The following is a 21898-nucleotide window of genomic DNA, read 5'->3' on the forward strand; positions in this document are numbered from 1 at the left end:
TAACATTCGAGTCCCCTTCTGTGATGAGTGCATGTGACGTTATCTTCAAATAAAAATATTTTAATATTAGTAAATTGATATAATGGAAATAGTAGCAGGAGATAAAGCAAAAGTCAAGAAGAAATAGTGACATTTGTAATGAAGCATAGGAATACAGAAAAGTAAAAGAAAGTAAACCATGCGGAGATTTGATGTGGAGTGTAGAGGAAAAAACTAGTATCAAAACTTTGACTCAAAGTTATCATGGGCAGAGCTAAGAACCCATAATCCTGGGTATTTGGAAAGATCTCTGGGAAGTTGAGAAGGTTAAATATAGGATTACCAGGTAGACAGACTTCTTTGGTAGTAAGCAACAGAAACAAATTCTGGCTATCTTCAAGAAAAATAAGGATTTATTAAAAGGATTAGATCAGTTTAACTGTCTTCAATATATCATGTGCAAAGATATGCTAAGAGGTAAAAGTGCATGAATATTTTTTAAGGAATCGATTTCCTGATCCTCAACTTCCATATGAACTTTTTTCTAAAACTGAGATTGTGTATTCACTCACAGTAGTCCTTCTCCCAAATTAAAAATAGAAGGTGCATCCTTCTTCCATCCCAAATGGGGTTATTGTTTTGTATAAAATGAAAGAAAGATTCTAACCACATTTCAAATCCCAGAAAATCTCCTTTAAAGATTAAACAAGGGAATCCTGCCTTTTTCAGACCAAATATATTTTTGTTAAGAGTAAAGTCTGGACCTGATCAGTTTGGCTTAGTGGATAGAGTGTTGGCCTGCAGACTCAAGGGTCCCAGGTTCGATTCCAGTCAAGGTCATATACCATGGTTGAGGGCAATCCCCAGTAGGAGGGGGTGTGCAGGAGGCAGCTGACGTTTCTCTCTGATAGATGTCCCTAACTCTCTTTTCCTCTCCCTTCCTCTCTGTAAAAAATCAATAAAATATATTATTTTTAAAAAAGAGTAAAGTTTGGCCCATTTTGAGATGTTCTTAGTTAAAAAAGCCAAAGCGGTAGAGGCTGATTCTTTTATATGTAGAAGGTAATTGGGTCTATTACATTTCTTATTAGAGACTCTTTTTAGAGCAGTTTTGGGTTTACAATAACAATAACACGAGGTTCATGGTACATTGATTTTCTATGAACCTCCTGCCGCCATGCATGCCTAGGCTCCCCCATAGTCAGCATCATGCACCAAAATGGTACATTTTCTTACAAAGAATAAGCCTGCATTGTCCATCATAATCACCCCAAGTCCACAGTTTACCTTAGTGTTCATTCTGAGTATGTTTACTTGCCATCTGTATGTCTTCTTTGCCAAAGAATCTGTTACGGTCTTTGGCCCATTTTTTAAATCAGGTTAATTGCCTTGTTATTGTTGAATGTTAAGATTTCTTTGTATATTTTGGATAGCAGTCCTTTATCAGATGTTTCTTTTGCAAATATTTTCTCCCATTCGGTGGCTTGTCTTCTTCTAATGGTCTTGATAGTATCTTTCGCAGAGCAGATGTTTTAAATTTTAATGGAGTTATTAAATTTTAGAAAATGTATTAGTTAAGACCCATAAATTTTTTGTATATTATTCAGTAAGGTAGATAAAATCTTTTTATGAAATTGGGTCATTGGCTACTTTGGAGCCAGTGGTAGGGACCTGTTAGCCAGGACTCTCTTCAGCAAGCCTGCACCAGGTGGCATGATCTCCAGCCATTTTTATTCTCACATCACTGCATTCAAGGTTCTTCTTTTAGGGAGAGAGGTTCTGGTGGGCTTCTTTGGATCCTGTGTCAACCATTGGTCAAGAGATGTTAAACCCATGACTACATTCCAGGGGAGAAGGGATAAAGTAAAATTAGGGTATGGTTAGAGAAAAGAGAGATGATTAATGGACAGGTATAAATCACAGATATCCACTACAAGAGAGCACCAAAAGTTTCCCACATCAAGTATCTAATTTGCTCAGCATTCTGGGATTCTGAACAGGATGCAGGAAGTGAGAGGTCACAACTCAAGTCATAAAATCAGACCGTCACTGAACACTAGGAAGAAGAGCAGACAGACACACACACACACACACACACACACACACACACACACGGCCGCTTTATTATTTACAAAGCAAAATCCATTTACTGCCACTTCTATGGAACTACAAAGGAGGACTAACCTTAAACATTTGCAGAAAATAAAGGTAGTAAATGGAAAGTATTTTTAAAAGAGCCCTTTTATGCAATCTGTATCAGTATCTTTAATTCATATGCATCTTTTTGTAGTTTTATTACCTGGGTTTCCTATCTTATAGGGAGAATTTTTTACCATTGTCAATTGAACAATTAATATTTAATTAAATAAATAAATTCTCGCTGCTCACTGCATCTTATATGGCATTGCCTTAGGAGAAACAGCTACTGTAAGTCACTGCCTGCCCTTCGAGTGTGTTTTTGCTGCTCACAGCATCATATGCCTGGTGTTCTGAGTCCCTGGTCTCTCTATCCTCGGATATTAGTCACTTGGGAGGATGGCAGCCCAACTATTTGAGGTGTTCCTCAGAACCCTCCAGAGTGGCTTTTAGGTATGCCACATACCCTATCTTTAAAGTCAGATTGTCGCAAGCATCAACCAGTGTGAAAATACCTAGAGTGAAACAATAATGAATAAGGATTGATTTTACTTAAATAGATTCACACACACCCAGCTTCTCCAAAGCCCTACTTTGCGAAACACATCTTAATGAATTTTTTGCAGTGGTAATTCTGTATGTAACCTTGGGAAATGGGAAGGGAAATTATTTTTGTTAATACCAGTTGGACACGGCCCTATTAAAGCACGTCACTGGAACTCAGCAGGGAGGTGACCAGGACTGCAGAGGATGTGATGAAATCCCCCACAGAGACCTGAGGATTAGAAAATAGAGCCACTTGGGTGGCCAGATTGTTATTCCTCAGTGGCTGCCTGTGCTCCTCCATCCCTGGGAATTTCCTGGGAGCCATGCATGTATTTACTTCCCCGTTGCTTGCTGTTCCCTGTATGTGTTCAGCATATGGTTCTTCTACAGGAGGATGGACGGTATGAAGGCCCAACTTTGGCTCATGCTGTGGAGTTGTTTGGTGGCAGACGATGGAGTACCCGAAACCCCAGCCCTGGGACATCAGCAAAGAGTGCCGAGAAGCCCAACATGCAGAGGAACAACACCCTGGGCATCAGTACTGCCAAGAAGAAGAAGAAAATCCTTATGAGGGTAGAGTGTTACTTGTTTATTGAGCATCAGATCCAATCATCTGGGACCATTGCATGGTCTGTATCACCATAAATGATCTTAGGTTATTTGGATTTGAGACAACATGAGGCATAAAATAAATGAAGTTTAAGGGTCTACCCACCACCTCCTGGGTGCCACACCCAGTGCTAGGAACTGAGTCAACAACACCAGAAAAAAGTCAGGGTCCATAGAGGGACACAGATGTGTTAACATACTGAGTGAGATCTAAATAAGTTATTATTATGCCGTCTTCGAAGTGCTTTAGGAGTGGAGAGAAGGAGGATATAGGACTGAGAGGCAGGCAGAAAAGACTTCACAGAGCAATTGACATATGGTTCTTGAAGGTTGTATGGGAGTTTACAGACAACATAGGGGAAAGCATCCCAGGCAAATGAGGCAACAGAGAGGCATGAAAGATGTGGCTTGTTCAGGGAAGCACGTATAGTTATGAGTTCATGCTCTAAGCTGGAGCAGGAGCTCTGTGATGGGCGGGGAAAGGTGAGGAAGAAATGGGAATCAGATTTTAAAGATCTCAAAGGACCTGCTAAATGTTCATTCATGAATGAAGGATAAAGAAAAGGTGAGATAGACATACCATGAAATATAATTGAACTTTGAAAAAGGAAGAAAATTATTTCATATGCTACATCATGGGTGCACCTTGAGGACATTACCCTAAGTGAAAGAAGCCAGTCACAAAAGGACGAATACTATGTGGTGCCACTCACATGAGGTACCTAGAGCAGTCCATCTTTTAGAAACAGAAAGTAGAATGGTGGTGGCCAGGAGCTGGGGGTTGAAAGGAAGTTGTTTAATGGATATAGAGTTTCAGTTTTACAAGGTGAGAAAGTTCTAGGGATTGTTGCACAACAAGGCACATATAGTTCCCACATTTAAAATGGTTAAGGTGTTGAATTTTATGTTATACCTTTCATCACAATATAGACATACTAGAGGCCTGGTGCACGAAATTTGTGCTCTTGGGTGGGATGGGGGATGTCCCTCAGCCCAGATTGCAAGATGGCACAGGCCAGGCCGAGGGACCCCACCAGTGCACGATCAGGGCCAGGGAGGGATGCAGGAGGTTAGCCAGCTGGGGAGGGACTCTGGTAGGGCTCCAAAGCATTTCTCGTTCAGTCCTTATCTGCTGGACCCCAGCAGCAAGCTAACCTACCAGTAGGAGTGTCTGTCCCCTGATGGTCAGTGCATGTCATAGTGAGTGGTTGAGCAGCCTTAGCATATCATTAGCATATTACACTTTGATTGGTTGAATGGCTGACCAGCCAACTGGACACTTAGCATATTAGGCTTTTATTATATAGAATATTTATCATTATTATATATTTCATTACATATATTATCACTATAACATGATGATATATTTTCCCCAGGGTTGCAGATAGGAGGCTATTGATGCTTAAGTCGTATGGTTCTGTCTCTACGTGGAGATTCCAGGGATCCCATGTCTCCTTTTATGGCCTCCTCCCCTGAGGAGTGCTGCTGTATAGTGAAGGACAAATGGGATAATATCCCAAATGGGAGAATACTTGGGTCTTTTCTGGCTTCCCCAGGGGGAGGCAGCCTTGAAGGTGGGTCCCTCAGAAAATAGGGACCTGCCCGGACTAAAGCAGTGGTAGGAGAGGAACACAGAATGGGAACCACTCTGCGTTTTGTGTTCCCAGGGTGAGAGTGGAGAGGCGACCGACGACGAAATGGCCACCCGAAAGGCCAAACTGCACAAAGAGTGTCGAAGCTGGAGTGGCTCTGATCCTCAGGACATTAATGAGCAAGAAGAGTCAGGTAAAGCAGACAATCCCAGCTGACATTCCTGTATGAGGAAAACACACATTGGGTTTAAATGGCAATTTAAGTGTGGAGGGCAGAACTGTTTATCTTGTTAAATATACTTAAATAGATGATGGAACCCTGGAGTATTTCTGCAAGCACTGTGCACTTGGAAGAAAATTCTCATAACTTACCTTGACATTATTGTATAGCCATACAGGATACAATTTGATAGGTTAGACCAGTGGTCGGCAAACTGCGGCTTGAGAGCCTCAGTTTACCTCTTTGTTGACTAATTAGTTTGCCAACCACTGACCTAGACTCTCGATTCCAAGGCTGTTGTTGTTCCTTGTGATTAAGCCCCTATCCAGTGGTCGGCAAACTCATTAGTCAACAGAGCGGCAAACCGGTAGGTTAGACCAGTGATTCTCAACCCCCGCTGGAAATTAGAGCTTTTAAAAATATATATCTGTCCAGCCAGGTGTGGCTCAATGGTTGAGCGTCAACCCAAGGACCAAGATGTCACGGGTTTCCAACCCTGATCAGGGCATATGCTCGGGTTTCGGGCTCCATCCCTAGTAGGGGGCTGGAGGCTGCCGAATGATGATTCTCTCTCACCACTAATGTTTTATCTCTCTCTCCCTCTCCCTCTCCGAAATCCATAAAAATATATGATTGATAGATAGATAGAGAGATAGATAGATAGATAGATAGATAGATATCTGGATGCCCTGTCCACACTCCAGCCACTGATTCAGATGCTGTGTCTGGGACCTGAACATCTGCATACTTTTTAAGCACCCCTGGATGATTCTCATCTGTACTGGGGTTGAGAACCCTCCAGATGAGTTCATTCATCTGAATATGTTGATGATCCTTGTGTAGAAATTGCCTGCATAGAGTGATTTGCTCAGACATCCAGAAGCATCTTTGTTGTCTTTGATTCTGAGGGAAATGGGGTTATTGTTTCTTTTCTGTCTTTCACGCTCACAGAGGCGAATTCCATCACAAGCCCGCCTAACCCTCTCCCTTCCAGAAGAGCCCACTCTCTGACCACGGCTGGGTCCCCCATCTTGGCTGCCGGAACGTCATCTCCCATCAGGCCAGTGTCCTCCCCTGTGCTGTCTTCAAACAAGAGCCCGTCCAGGTGGGGCCTTAACATGACAAAACAGCAGGACCCCTCACAGCATTCAGGCTGTGTAGCAGGGCGTCTTCTTCCAGTGCTCTGTGGAAAGACTGTCTCTGAGTTTGACTTAGCAATGACATTGAGAACGGAAAGACCCCCAGTTTTTACATGCTCCTAATTTTCCTGATTTTATACTCCTATTTCCTCATAGTGCTATAATGGCTTCTAATTATTTGGCACATCAGCCCCTCAAAGGGCAATAGTAACCAAATCTGAGCTGTAACTTTCCAAATTAGCACTGTCCAATATAGTAGGCACTAGCCTGTGGCGGGGGGAGAGGGGAAGGCTATTTAAATTCATTAAAATTAAATAAAATTTAAAATTCAGCTTCTGGCTAAATGCAATAAAAAATAAAGTTCTGTTTCTCAGTCATACTAACCACATTCAAAGTGCCTCAGGGCTGCAAGTGGTTGGTGGCTACTAGACTGAACTATGCAAACACGGACCCTTTGCTAATAGGTTTATTTAATACTCGTCTTATATAATAAGCTCTATATGTCTAGAGGAATGAATGTATTGCAGCAAGTCAGATATGTTTAGATCATTTCCAAGCTGGTGTTACAGTAAATTATAAGGTCCATGCAAATTACAGATTTGGAACAACATCTATCCTCTCAGAAGAAATAATATTAATTTTTATATATATTTTTTTTATTGGTTTTTACAGAGAGGAAAGGAGAGAGACAGAGAGCTAGAAAGGTCGATGAGAGAGAAACATCGACCAGCTGCCTCTTGCACACCCCCTATTGGGGATGTGCCCGCAGCCAACGTACATGCCCCTGACCAGAATCGAACCCGGGACCTTTCAGTCCGCAGACCGACGCTCTACCACTGAGCCAAACCGGTTTCGGCAGAAGAAATAATATTAAAATGAAAGCCTTCCAAAGGAATTGGAAAGCCACACCATCTCCCACTGCCTCACACGGAAGTTTAAGAAATGCAGAGATTCCAGGCAGAACCGAGATAAAACAGGCACTCCGCTTTGCCCATGAGAGGAGCAGGAGGAGGAAATGGGTCTGTGCAGACACTGGCTTTGGAAACATTAATCACATACATACACACACACACACACACACACACACACACACACACTCACACGCTACAGTAAATCATTTTTTAAAGGGAAGCATTCTTTCACAATGTGAACAATGAACACAATATAAGCTTTATACATCCAGATTTCTGTACTTGGTGAAACGGGACCAAGGGTACGTGGGAATTCTTTGTGTCACTCTTAACTTTTCCACAAATTTAGGTACATAACACATTTAAAAGTTACAAAGAATCAGAATTCGCTGCATTCAATTTCAGCTTATACAGCATCCTTGATGCACAAAATAGCCAAGTCACTGGGAGTAAATAGCCCTTCCCTTTGTTTCAGTCACTCATGAGCAGGGGAAGGAAGGACAGAGCCAGAGAGGAAAGTATTTTTAAAGAGGTAGAAGTAGAGAAACTAACATATCAGACGCAAGATCACCAACAGACAGACACCACAGACACCACAGCCCACCAAGTGTTCTAAAACAGGAGGAAAAGACAAGGCAGAGGAAAAATCAGCCTGAATAGTGTTCGAGGGGAAAAGCAAAACTGAGCCCAGGAAGGGAAAGAGTAGACACGTGGAGCTCCCTGAAGTCAGGGGCTGCCCTCAGACCGCGGCTGGACCTGGAATAGAGGCAAGACAGGGACGTTCCTGTTGAAATGAAGTGATAAACCACTTTATGGGACCTCCTTCCTCTTCCCGAACCTCCACCCTCTATTTCCCACACACGTGGAGGGCCATCAGCCTTTCCCCTCAAAATAATATAAATCTAGCCTTTCGTAATACTCTTCCTTTAAACTTCAGCTGTCAGCGCAGAATCATTCTCTGGGAGTAAACGTTGTTAGCAGGATTAAGGGTGAACAGTCTAGCCATTACAATATTCTCTATACTTTCTTATATAAGTTGAAATATTTCTAAAGTAAAAAATAAAAGACAAAAGTGAAAGAACAAGAAAGATCTTGTTCATTGATTTGGTTAACAACCAGTCAAAACATTTTTCGTTTTATCCTGTCAGGGAACCAGTAGAGAACGTTAAAAAAAATAAATAAATAAATGTTGTGAAATAGCCAGACTGAAGTTTTGATCTAGCTGACTGATATTTTTATACTGAATAGATACAGCCTTGGCAGGTGCAAATATAATCCTAGACAGAATTGGCTTCTTTCCATTCTTAATATTTTTCTGACTCACATTTTCCATTAGTATTAAAAGCCCTTCCCTGAACTCATCTAAGAACTTGTTTAAAATGGACAAAAAGAAGACATTAAGGCATTCAAGCCATTCTACAAAAATGGGTTTCTATAATTCAGAATACAGGGGGAAACATGCATCATTTTCCATAAGTTATAATTTAGTAATTTGGGGCTCTTTTCTTTTAAATGACTTTTCTTAAAAGTCACATTTACATTCCCCCCTATCTTCCCTCACCGGACTGGCCTGTGATTTCAAAGAACTGTTTTAATTAGTGGAAGCATATTAACCTTGACCTTATGTCCTTATTAAATAGTCTGTAAACATGAAGCCGTTTCAGTGTCTCATATGCTTGACCTCCTCTGACATAATATAAATTTTGAGAGGCATGAAAATAGCCTCCACCTTAAATGACTTGCAGTCCATCTTTTTGGTCCTATTGCTTAGCGCGAGAGCATCCATGGGGCAGGAGGGCAGACGGGGGCCCGTGCTACCCGTTAAGGCCATGTTTTTCTTGCAGTGCCTGGAGCAGCAGCAGCTGGCACGGCCGCATCAAAGGAGGGATGAGGGGCTTTCAGAGCTTCATGGTTTCCGACAGCAACATGAGTTTCGTTGAATTTGTGGAGCTGTTCAAATCCTTCAGGTATGGCCCGCTTCCTCCCGCCCCTTCCTCAGCCCCGCATTTTAGCAGCAGTGCTGCGTGCGAGGCGTTTTCATTCCTCACCCAGTGTAAGGAGCCGCAAGGACCTGAAGGACCTCTTCGACCTCTACGCCGTGCCCTGCAACCGGTCGGGCTCTGAGTCGGCCCCGCTCTACACCAACCTAACCATTGACGAGAACACCAGCGGTCTCCAGCCTGATCTAGGTTTGTGTAACAGTTTGATCTTTCCCTCCGAGATCTTTCTATCTGAGAAACCAGAGCTAGAGATCCAATCACACGAACCTTCCGCCTGCCTCACGCGGTCCGCTGCTACCTGGAGCATGGCGAAACATTTGGAGAAACTTTTTCATGGTGTCCTTGGCATTTGAGACAAGGAAATTCATCCTTGTGTCCGTGTATTTCAGGGCATTTAACCAGTGGAGCCTTCCAGTCCTGCTGGCAACAGGAACCCCTTTCCCGCCCATTTCCACATGTCCCCTGAGATGTGGTGAGAACCACCGGTCTCTTCCCTGCCTACAGGCGGGTGGGTGCTCAGCCGCAGGGTGGGGGTTGTCTGCCCTTTAGCAACGAGCCTCTGTGGTGACCTCAGCAGGGCACTGCTATCTGGACACCCAGGACATTTTACCGAATCTGTAAACCAGAATGTCTAGTTCTGTCCCACTCACCACCGCTAGCGCCAGCACCAGCCATGAATTTTAAAGGCTTTTTTTTTTCTCTCTGTTCTTGATGGAAAATAGCATAACGAAGCAAAAACAAAAACAAAGTGGAAAATATAATCACAACAAAATGAAAACAAAGTCCTCTTTTATGCAGTTGCTTTTTAATTATTTGAAACCCATATTGTCCTTAGCTAAGAATATTAACCTTTTTCAACTTTAGTCATAAGATGTGCTAACTATGGGTTAGTGAACCAGTTACACTTTTTAAAAATTTAATGGGCTGTTTTTTAAGAGCAGTTTTAGATTTACAGAAAAATGGGTGCAAAGAACAGAGAGTTCACATATTCTCTCCCCACATAGTTTCCCCCGTTATTAATATCTTGCATATGTGTTATAGGGAGCCAATACTGATATACTATTATTAACTGAAGCCCATAGTTTGCATTAGTGTTCACTGTTGGTGCTGTATATTCCATGGGCTTTGACATAAGTATGACATGTATTCACCATTACCATGTCACAGAGAATAGTTTCACTGTCCTGAAAATCCCCTGTGCTCCATCTAGTCATGCCACCTCCTTCTGACCCCTTGGCAACCACTGATTTTTATTTATTTATTTTTTACAGTTTGCACAGTATTGCCGTTTCCACAATGTCATATTTACGATCACGCAGTACATACCCTTTTCAGGCAGGCTTCTTTCACTTAGCAATACACATTTAAGGCCTCTTCAAGTCTTCTCGTGGCTTCACAGCTCATTTCCTTTTATAGCTGAACTAGAGGCCCAATGCACAAAATTCATGCAAGAGTAGGCTTCCCTCCAGCACCCTCACAGCCCCGGCTTCGTCCAGAAGGACGTACAATCTAATTAGCATATTACATATTTATTACTATAGACTAGAGGCCCAATGCACAAAATTCATGCAAGGGGCTTGGCCCTCCCAGCTGCAGTGGCTTGCCTCCGCCCTCACAGCCCTGGTTTTGTCTAAAATAGGGGTGTCGAACTCAATCAGAGAAGGGGCCAAAATCTAAAATCCAGCCTAAATCGCAGGCCGAATGGTTTACTGAACAGTCATAAACTGTCATTGTGATGGAAACGCAGCAGAGTGCAGTGATGACAGCGCGGTGCGGGCCACATTGCAAGGCCTGGTGGGACGGATTTGGCCCGCGGGCCTTGTGTTTGACACATGTGGTCTAAAAGGTTGTCGGAAAAGTCATTCAGCTGTCCAGGCTTATTAGCATATTAAGCTTTTATTATCATAGATAATATTCCATTGTGTGGATTTATCACAGTTTGCTTAGTCATTCACCTATGGAAGGATTCCTGGTTGCTTCCAAGTATTAGCAATCTTATATAATAAAAGGCTAATATGCAAATCAACTGAAGGGTGGAATGCCCAGTCGCTATGATGCACACCAGGGGTCAGACACTCAACACAGGAGCTGCCCCCTGGTGGTCAGTGCGCTCCCATAGGAGGAATGCTGCTTAGCCAGAAGTCGGGCTCACAGCTGGGGAGCACAGCGGCAGTAGTGGGAGCCTCTCCCACCACCGCAGCAGCACTAAGGATGTCTGATTGCCAGCTTAGGCACACTCTGAGCCATCAGTTGGACATCCCCAGAGAGCTCCTGGACTGCAAGAGAGTGCAGTTCGGACTGAGGGACACCCCCCGCCCAGTACACGAATTTTGTGCACTGGGTCTAGTGATAAATAAAGCTGCTGAAACACTGTGTATAAGTTTTAGTGTGCATGTATGTGACTTTTCACCTCATGTGGGTAAACACCTCGGAATGCAATTGCTGGGTGGTAGGATGAGCCCATGGTTGGCTCTGTGGGAACCTTCCAGGCTGTCTTCCAAGTGGCCACAATGAACATGTCTGCCCAAAATGGTATCAGTGTGGTGCCACTGCAGCCTTGCTGGTGGGAGTGTAAGATGGTACAGCCATTTCGGAAGGGAGTTGAACCACTTTTTACAAAACTAAACGTACTCTTACCATACCATCCAGCAATTGCATTTCTTGGTATTTACACGAAAGAACTGAAAACCTATGTTCGTTTACACAGAAACCTGCACACAAATGTTTATAGTTACACTTTTATTTTATTAATCCTTATTGTTGAAAGTATTACTTCTGTCTCCTTTTTCCCCCCTAGAGCCCCTTCTATTCGCCCCTTGCCCCCACCGCCAGCTTTCACCGTACTATTGCCTGGGTTCATGGGTTATGCCTACAAGTTCTTTGGTTAATCTCTTCCCACCCACTCACCCTCCCCTGCCTTCCCTCTGAGATTACACAGGGAATAATTACATCTTTAAAGTACAGAAAAACTAATTTTAAATAGTTATTCTAAAATCTAAAGTTCAAATTCAGGATCTATTCCCCATCCCAAGGCAAGCATGAATAAAATTAGGTTAAATGTAGCATGTGGCATTGCAGTCTCTTAGAATTTGTTTCATCCATTTTATTTTATTGAATTGAATACTGTCTGTATCTTTTTTTGGTTATCCTGTTTGAAAGAAAATGACAAATAAAACATGGCCAACAAAAAAAATAAAATAAATTTCAAATTCAGCCTAAAATCCCCAATTGAATGTATGTTTAATTCCCCTCAAATACCAAAGCTCATGGGCTTTCGAGGTCATCGATCTAGCTCTCTCTTAGTTTCTTTTACTTATCCATTGATTCCTTTTTTTATCCCTCTTCTCTTCGAAGCCAGGAATAAGCAATGACTTTGCTTGTTTAGACAGAATGGTGAAGAATTTCTCCAGCTTAATAATGCCACTTATTAAGCACAGGTATCTGTCAGTGAACTTTGTGGAAGATGCTGGCTAGTTTGTCCATGTTCTGTGGGTGATTCTGTTTCAGATTTGTTGACCAGAAATGTCTCAGATTTGGGGCTGTTCATTAAGAGTAAACAGCAGCTGTCTGACAACCAGAGGCAGATCTCTGACGCCATTGCTGCTGCAAGCATCGTGACGAATGGCACTGGGGTCGAGAGCACATCCCTGGGCGTGTTTGGGGTCGGCATACTTCAGCTCAATGACTTCCTGGTGAACTGCCAGGGAGAACACTGCACTTATGATGAAATCCTCAGCATCATCCAGGTATGCACCTGTTTCGTGTGCACACTTGTGTAAAGCCTCTGGCTCTTCTAATTATTTTCTGTTAAACATTTATTCTTTCCATACTTCTTTCCAAGGACTCTTTAAATTTGAGGCAGAAATAGAAGGGGGTTAAGGGGTTTTTTTTTAAATACCAAATACATAAGTGTTCTTTTTTAAAAAATATATTTTTATTGATTTCAGAGAGGAAGGGAGAATGAGAGAGAGAGAGAAATATCAATGATGAGAATCATCAATCAGCTACCTCCTGCACACCCCCTACTGGGGATCGAGCCCACAACCCGGGCATGTGCCCTTGACCAGAATCGAACCCGGGACCCTTCAGTCCATAGGTCGATGCTCTGTCCACTGAGCCAAACGAGCCAGGGCCATAAGTGTATTTATTTAATAAATAATTAACATAGATCCCAAGCCTTCTCTTACTCAGTGACTATTAAAAGGAATCAGTACACAATTTCTTCTTGTTCTAGCACATGCAATAGAATTAGTAGTCTAGCCTGCACCGGTTTGGCTGAGTGGATAGAGTGTCGGCCTGCGGACTGAAAGGTCCCAGGTCCGATTCCTGTCAAGGATGTGTACCTTGGTTGTGGGCACATCCCTGGTGGGGGTGTGCAGGAGGCAGCTGATTGATGTTTCTCTCTCATTGATGTTTCCAGCTCTCTATCCCTCGCCCTTCCTTTCTGTAAAAAATCAATAAAGTATATTAAAAAAAAAAAAAAAGAATGAGTAGTCTAGGTTTTCAACCTTTTTAATCATTTAGCAAATATTTGTTAGACTGCTACTGTGGGCCTGGGTCTGTTCCAGGATCTGGGAATATAGTAATACATGAGATCAAGATCTGGCCCTCCACACAGCTTACATTCAAGTGGGTGAGGCAGATAATAAATGAATAAAGGTACAGGGTGGAATAAAAGTGGGTTTACAGTTGTATAAATGAGGAATAATGCAATATTTAATAAATAATAATACAGGAATAAACTCTGCTTCATATAGTTACAACTGTAAGCCTATTTTTGCCCCACCCTGTATAATGTAACTTCAGGGAATAATATTGGGTTCTGGAAAAGACTGAGCAGAGTAAGGGGATGGATTGGTGCAGGAAGGCTGAGAGGAATAAGCCCAGGCCACTCTGAGGAGGTGACACTTGGCTGAGCCCTGGATAAGAAAGCTATTGAAGGTCCGAGGAAAGGACATCCAGACAGGAGCCACAAGTTCAAAGACCAAAGCAGGTATGAGCTCAACATTTAAGAGAAACAATAGAAAAGCTGTGTCATGGGAGCCACGTAAGCCAGAGGGACCACAGAAGATAGTTTCAGACAGGTAGGCAGGGGCCCAGCCATCTAGGCATTTAGGCCGCGGGAAGGAGTTTGGCTTTAGTCCACGGCAAATAGGGAGCTGCTGGAAATTCTTGAGCAGCGGAGTAATGAATGTGACATGATTTCTGTTTGTTAGAGGTCACTCTGGCTCCACTGGAGAATGATCTGTGCTGGGAAAGGAGTGGAAGCAGAGACCTAGTGGGAAGCTTTCCTAAGTAACCAGGAGGCTGCAAGGACAGGGTGGTAGGAGACAGTGGGGTGAGACCATTCCTGGTGGCGACGTCACATACAACAGAATTAGTCAGAGTTTTCAATCTTCCTTTTCAGCTGATTGGGAATCAGCAGATTAGCTCTCCAGCGACTAGATTTGATCACTGGAAATGCTTAAAATATCAGATGATTATCACTGTAATATCATCGAGTACAAGCACTATACAAAGTGCCCTATGAGAAGCATCTCATTTCACCTCTCACCAGCTCTATGGTAGCTGCTATTTTTATCCCCGTTTTCACCTGGATAAACTGATACCATTTGTTTTCATATAAATCAGCCTTATTCTTTTCTCTTAAGTAAATATGCTTCGAATACTAAACTGACTAGTAATAAATGTTTTCTTTTAAAAAAAAAAAACTACTTCTTACCACTACATAGCTAAATTAGTTCAAATATTTGGTTTAGATGTTTCCTGATGAAAACAGAACAGTTTTAAAAAATGATGTGGTGTTTCCCCTCCTTAAGTTCCTTTACCTAACTAACACTCTTTTTGTATTCCTTGCAGAAGTTTGAGCCTAGCATTAGTATGTGTCATCAGGGTCTAATGTCATTTGAAGGATTTGCAAGGTAACTTTCAAAATATATTTTGCCCAGTCATTTAAGAGTATGTCTTTTTCCCCGTGCAGTCCTAAGGAAATCTGTTTCCTCCTAGGTTTCTGATGGATAAAGACAACTTTGCTTCGAAAAATGATGAATCACAGGAGAACATGAAAGAATTACAGCTGCCCCTCTCCTACTATTACATTGAATCTTCACACAATACCTACCTCACAGGCCATCAGCTTAAAGGAGAGTCCTCAGTAGAACTCTACAGCCAGGTACTGAGAAATCCCCTTGGAATGCACTTGTCATTAAACCTTATTTACGTAACCCCCAAAGTCACAAAAGCCGGACCCAGACTCCTGTGAAGAGCTTAGAAACTACTGCATGTGAAATGTGAGGAAACATGACGTGTGGGAAAACAGGCTATACGTACAGTTGTTTTCTTAACTTCTTTTTTGTTTGGTTTTTTCCTCACTATCTATACTTAACCTTTATTCTGGGCAATGAGAGAGAAAAAAGTATTTGAGACTCATAGCTTGTAGATCCTACTTAGTCTGACCTACTCCTACTAAAATTAGATTTTCCCATGGGAAAGTTATCTAATCGTTTCCCTAAATGCTAAATAAATCAATATATTTTAGTGGGAAAGCATAGTAGAAAATTCAGCTCTCTCTGAAGTTATTCTCAAAGTATTGGTTGTTATGCTTTGCAATTTGTTAGACAGCCAATCCATCCCTATGGTAACCAACTTAAGGGGGAGTGATTTGCCCAGACCATAGACACTGGTCCTATACACTTAATTCATGGGCATGTTGTGGGCAAGTCAGTAGGTTCTCTAGACTAGAAAAAAGCACATTCTTTTGACTTAAACATCCAACTCTCAATGATCTGCATGTCAGTTGCCTCCTGTTACATTTTCTGCAACTTCCTCATGTCTGCTGCCTGTTTTGTGAGCTCCTGCAAGAAGAGGTAATCAGTCAGGAAGAAGAAGCTAGGTTAGTTCCAAGGAGTACAGGGTGCCCCCCAAAATTGTATGCATACTTTGAATAATTATTCATCCCAAGTGATTAAATCTGAACAAAAGCATCAGTTGAGCTATCAGCTGTTAAATGTTTATACATTTTGGGGGGACACCCTATATAAATATATGATTTAGCTTATGGGGAAAGGGTGGAGTTCAAGTGTGAACATTGCCATTGTATTGTTTACACAAACCCAGCAGACCCGAGGTTCCTTTGTTCTCTAGATTAGCTCAGATATTCCTCTAAGCATGGGTCAAACTTCTGTCCAAAGTTTTATCTAGTATGAAATATGTGCTCTAAACTCTAAAAGCTATGTGGCTTTTATTATGAAATGAAGACATGTCCTTAAAATAATGATTTCTGAAATAGAAGTGCTGTGAAGGGGCCGCAGCTGCTGACACTGAAATGAACAAGCAGTAGAGCGAGCAGAAGGGGTCCCATGCCTGCCCCCACTGCAGCTGAAGTCCTGCTCTTTTATGAGCTATGCATATTGGTCCTGCATTCGCACAGAGAATTCCAAGGTTCAAAAGTCTAAAATTCATTGATTTTTTTGAGGGGGAGAGAGGTAGGGCAAATGAAGAGAGAAAATATTTCTCCCAAGAAAATAAGCAAAGACCAATGTCCCAACTTTCATTCCTACTTCATTTTCCTACTTAATTTCAAAGTTTTTCTTTAACTCCTTAACATTACACCCCAAGTGAGGTTGTTGCAGCTTTTGAATTAGGCGCAACAGCCCCTCAAATAGACACACAGAGGTGCTTAAACCTAGTATGAGTCTCCCTTTACTTTTATTTCTCACCACTCCCTCCCTAAGCCCTTCTATTTACTTTCTAGCATTACTGTAGGGGTCAGACGGGGACTGAGAGAAAGCCCTGTTTTCCCCTGGAATCGCCAGCTCTGGGTTTCCTTTGCTAGCCTCATATGGACGGCTTAAGGTCATGCAGACCTTGATAAAGAGTGCTAGTCTTTTCATGCTGAAAAACCACCCCATCTGTCGCAAGGCAGCGAACGTTCTCCCAGTGTGGCAGGTGCACCACAGAGGTGAACAGCCTCATGTTTCTGCTGTCATATTACACCACAGTGTTCAGCCCCAAGCAGCACACCTCTGGGAACTCTAGCTGCGGGAAGAAGCTGAGAGCCGTGGCATTTCAGGCCACACAATAGGTTCCACCTGGGAAGATGGGTCACCCCCGAAGGTTGAGTACTGCATGATGTGCAGTGGGAAGGATCTAGAAAATAATTCAACTGCCCAGTGTGGCTCACTTGGTTGGAGCATCGTCCAGTACACCAAAAGGTGGCAGGTTCAGGGGGCATACCTAGGTTGTGAGTTTAGTCACCAGGTGGGGCCCTTACAAGAGGCAACAGATCAATATTTCTCTCTCTCCCTCTCATCCTTCCTCTCTCGCTAAAATAAGTACTAGTAAGTATGTCCTCAGTGAGGATGGAAAAAAAAATTCATTGACTTAGAAAATAATTCAAACAAAATATTAAAATAAAATGGATTCCACTATCAGTTTTGTTGCAGCAACTCTACTGGCTAATAGCCCAGGTTTTGGAGTGCTGTCACTTGGCAATAATTATGTGGATTCTCACATCCGTGACTTGGCGCATTTGCAGATATATCATGCTCTTGGCATGGATTGCCCTTTCAATACCCTTTCAAGACTGTCCTAAAAAAAAGTCTGCTGATAGATTCTATGGAGGAAGAGGTTGCTTCAAGCAAACAATGCAGAGCTGCAACACACACACACACATACACACACACACACACACACACACACACACGTCAGGAGCTCTGCTTCCAACTCTAGGTCCAGGATAGCAAAGATGTACCCTGTCAGCTGATTCATTGGTAGTGTTTCCTGGAGCACTTTGCCAAAGAGGTTGTGAGATAGTATATCAAAGTTTAGGGAGTAGTCCAACCAGTGTGGCTTAGTGGTTGAGAGTCCTGCTGTAGAATTAGGCAACAGTCCTTGATACCTCCTTGCTTATACTCTTTTTACATGCTACATGTTCATATCAAATGCATTAATTAGCCAGTGGCAGAATTTGTATCTAAGTAAAGATTTATGCTGATTGGTTTCATTTAATAAAATTTAATTAAGGCCTGGCTGGTGTGACTCAGTGGATGAGCATCGACTTATGAACCAGAAGGTCACGGTTTGATTCCTGGTCAGGACACATATAGCATTGCAGGCTCAATCCCCAATAGGGGGTATGCAGGAGACAACCAATCAGTTATTCTCTCCCTCTCCCTTACTCTGTGAAATCAATGAAAAGATATTTTTTAAGTTAATTAAGGAATCAGTGGCCTCATCTCCTCTGGGCTGTGGCATCACCTCCTCTGACATCTGCCTAGACAGAGCCCCCGCCTGGCTCTCCCAGTTCAGCATGTGCCATGTATATATAGCTCCCTTGAGGGACCAAAGTTGCTGGGAAAGTGGTCACATGTTTTTGCTATCAAATTTACTTTCCGGTGGTATTCAGCTCTGGTAAGCACTCTTTCCACCTTAATCTGTCCTCTGCCTTCCCGACCCCTGATGAGTTGTGGCCCTTGGCCAAACTGCAGTGTTTATTTTAGTTCGCTTGCCCTTCTGCTTTAGCCCTGAATGTGATCACAGATATATAGAATCACGTGCTGGGTTTAATTTGAGTCTTTCTCTCCATTCGCTTATCTGGGGTGGATTTTTTCATTGATCACACAGGTCCTCCTGCAAGGCTGTAGGAGCGTAGAGTTGGACTGCTGGGACGGAGATGATGGGATGCCCATCATTTACCATGGACATACACTGACAACCAAGATCCCCTTCAAGGTGATGCTTCTTAGCTTTCTTTAAACCAAATCTCTGAGAGTCATTATCTTCATTTGCCACTTAAATCAGTGACTAACGCCTTGTACCTTAGGTCGAGGGTTCTCTTCCTTGCTCTGAAGATTCCACAGCATTTAGTGTTGTGTAGGCTGCACGCATGTTCATTTTTCTGGAAATTGATATAGAACTCTTATTAGACCCTCATTCAAGCAAAGTTTAGTTACCATTACCTTAAGTTAGTTTTCACCTAATAATACAGGGGTTGACAAAAGTAGGCTGACAGTTGTGAGCACATGACACGCAGTTTTATTCTTATAGTATTTATTATTTGTCTTTTTTCCAAACAAACAACTGTAAGCCGACTTTTGCTTACCCCTGTATTATTGTAATTTTTACACTATGTGATGATATATAATATTCGAGGGCTGCTCCTTTGCTATAGGAATGAAGGACATTTGTCCTGCTGTCCTGCTAACAGAGGCCAACAACTTGTGTTAAGAGATGGTTCAGTAATTAACATTTTAAAGCAATGAGAATTGGTTCCACTTGGGGAATTGGTCACCCAGGAAGATTGGTCTCACTGGATTACTATTTCAAATTCTAAGTAGTTTATTAGCTCATTATGTAATTATTATCCTCATTCAGAGGGTCTTTGGCTGTGTAACATCATTTTTCTCTGAACTGCGGCTTGTCTGGAAAAGATTATTATTTCTGTCATCCATGGATATAATGGCTAAAATGCATTTTCTCTTTAACTCATTTCCCTATTCAGCCTTCTTAAAACCCTTTTACTTTACATTGAGGGGGTTGGAAGTTGATAATTGTGTTTACATATACACATAAACATATGTGGTGTGTGTCTTATTGCACCAAGTAAATTATATACTCTTTGAGAGCAAGAAAGTATCTTATGCTTACAATTTTTGATGCTATAACTAAAATAATGTATTTTACATACAGTATATGCAATATAAATATATTAATGATTTGTTAAATTCAGCATACTGATAGCTGTACCTTATTGCACATGGACAAAACTCAATATGATCAGTTTAATGTCTTTATAAAAAAAAGTCTTATTCTCTTACTTAATTTGAAAATATAAAAACCACTTTGGCCAGAGCCTTCTGAAAGTAATAATTTAGACACTTTCTGAGGCTGTAAGTATCTTGCCTTCTGACACCCTGGACAGATACCTAATGAGATGTCTCATAAGGCAGACCCTAATGAGCTGTTGTATCTCTCATAGGAAGTGATCGAAGCCATTGATCGCAGTGCCTTCATCAACTCTGACCTGCCAATCATCATATCAATTGAGAACCACTGTTCATTGCCTCAGCAACGAAAAATGGCAGACATTTTCAAGGTACATTTTTAGCTAAGAGGCAGGATGGTATCTTGGCCCTTGTCTTGCCATTGCTGTTGAGTTTTATATGGAGCCACTGAGGGCCACACCACAGCTGGACCCCAGCTGTGAAGCACAGTTAGTCCCTCAGACCTGAGAAATCTGTGTGCCCTGGAGGCTTGGCCTTTCTCCTGCATGGTCCATCTTTTCAGCTGGAGTAATAGAAGCGTTGTTTTGTTCTGTGGTTCTTTGGAGATAAGGAGAGGCCAACCCTCCAATGCTTCTGGAACCGCAAATCAGCGATGCCAAGATGTTCCCTGTCATTGTTTGTGGAAAAGCTGATAATATCTCAGGGCAAATCAGTCACATCTTCTGAGGCCCACCCCACAGATACAGGGTCCAAGTTGGCAAGGAGCTCAGTGTGGCCACAGCAATTGCTATGGTAACACACTGCCCTTCCTTATACAAGGAAACTATAAGGCAGATTTAGGGACAAATATGCCATTACAATGTTCCCTACCTCCACTGGTAGAGGCTTTTGAGGAAACATGGCTCTCAGTGGAAGGAGGGACATAGTCAGCAGGAAATATCCTCAAACATTAATGCCAACAAAACTAGCTTTTCCTATGTCTTTCCTTTGCCCCCATTTAGAAGAATGGTCTCTAAACTTTTTTGATGATATACTCCTAACAGTAAAACACTAAAACATGTATTCCTATGGTGTACTTATTGACTTATTCTAAATCATATACATATCCTATTTATTAACATATTTTATATATTAATTAAAACATCCAAAAAGTAGAATATAAAAAGGAATAACCAAAAGGATAAAGTAAAAATTAATTTTAAATACTATTACTTATTAATGGTAAAAAAAAAAAAAAAACTTTGCTTTTATAAAAAAAATTTTTAAGTGAATTTGCTAATTACTTATTGACTAAAGTTTTCTTTTTCTTTTTTTTAATATATATTTTATTGATTTTTTTACAGAAAGGAAGGGAGAGAGATAGAGCCAGAAACGTTGATGAGAGAGAAACATTGACCAGCTGCCTCCTGCACACCCCCCACCGGGGATGTGCCCGCAACCAATGTACATGCCCTTGACCGGAATCAAACCCAGGACCCTTCAGTCCACAGACCAACGCTCTACCACTGAGCCAAACCGGTTTCGGCAGTCTAAAGTTTTCATGTGATTGAATATGCTTCATTATGTAATACTTACCTGGCAGGGGAGATACCGTTAATACAAATATGCTTCATTCTTTCTGAAAGTTTGAATCTCCGGCATCAGGAGGCTTCTCCTTGTCCCTCAGGGACCTCATGAGCAGCTCCTGACATCAGACTGAGTCTGACTTACAGACTGAGTGAAGGAGCCATCCTTTCAGTCTGTACATTAAACACTAATCAGCTTCCATTTTTGTTCTTTTCTAAATAAAAATAGCTAGAAATAGCAATTGCCATATTTTCTACCCTTACCCTGGTGGATCATCCTGTGCCTACCTCTCTCCCCACCTCCTTCAAGCACACACACTCCACTCTGGAGCCATTGTGAGAATGGTGTCTGTGGTTCTTTACACCGAATGGTGACTTCTCCTTATTATCTCTCATCTCTGTGCCTCTTCCATACCTACTTCAAGGTTTCTATTCTTTGATTTCTTACCCACATCTGGAGCAGGCCATGTTCTACAA

At 42.0% G+C, this 21898-nt stretch overlaps 1 protein-coding gene across 3 annotated transcripts in view; it reads left to right on the forward strand.

Annotated features, from left to right (window-relative positions):
• PLCE1 (phospholipase C epsilon 1) overlaps positions 1-21898 on the forward strand; it is a 267939-nt gene that overhangs the window by 203134 nt on the left and 42907 nt on the right. For 2 of the 3 annotated variants that reach the window (XM_045581915.1, XM_036438599.2), the window contains exons 9-18: positions 3052-3234; positions 4938-5055; positions 6034-6187; positions 8977-9099; positions 9185-9321; positions 12640-12878; positions 14992-15053; positions 15139-15304; positions 18757-18864; positions 20111-20227. In XM_045581915.1, the coding sequence (XP_045437871.1) occupies positions 3052-3234; positions 4938-5055; positions 6034-6187; positions 8977-9099; positions 9185-9321; positions 12640-12878; positions 14992-15053; positions 15139-15304; positions 18757-18864; positions 20111-20227 (1407 nt within the window). The remainder of the gene's footprint in view (positions 1-3051; positions 3235-4937; positions 5056-6033; positions 6188-8976; positions 9100-9184; positions 9322-12639; positions 12879-14991; positions 15054-15138; positions 15305-18756; positions 18865-20110; positions 20228-21898) is intronic. The other variant, XM_036438600.2, reaches the window with a different exon arrangement.

This window comes from Pipistrellus kuhlii, unplaced genomic scaffold (assembly GCF_014108245.1).
Source record: "Pipistrellus kuhlii isolate mPipKuh1 unplaced genomic scaffold, mPipKuh1.p scaffold_m20_p_15, whole genome shotgun sequence".
Lineage (NCBI taxonomy): Eukaryota > Metazoa > Chordata > Mammalia > Chiroptera > Vespertilionidae > Pipistrellus > Pipistrellus kuhlii.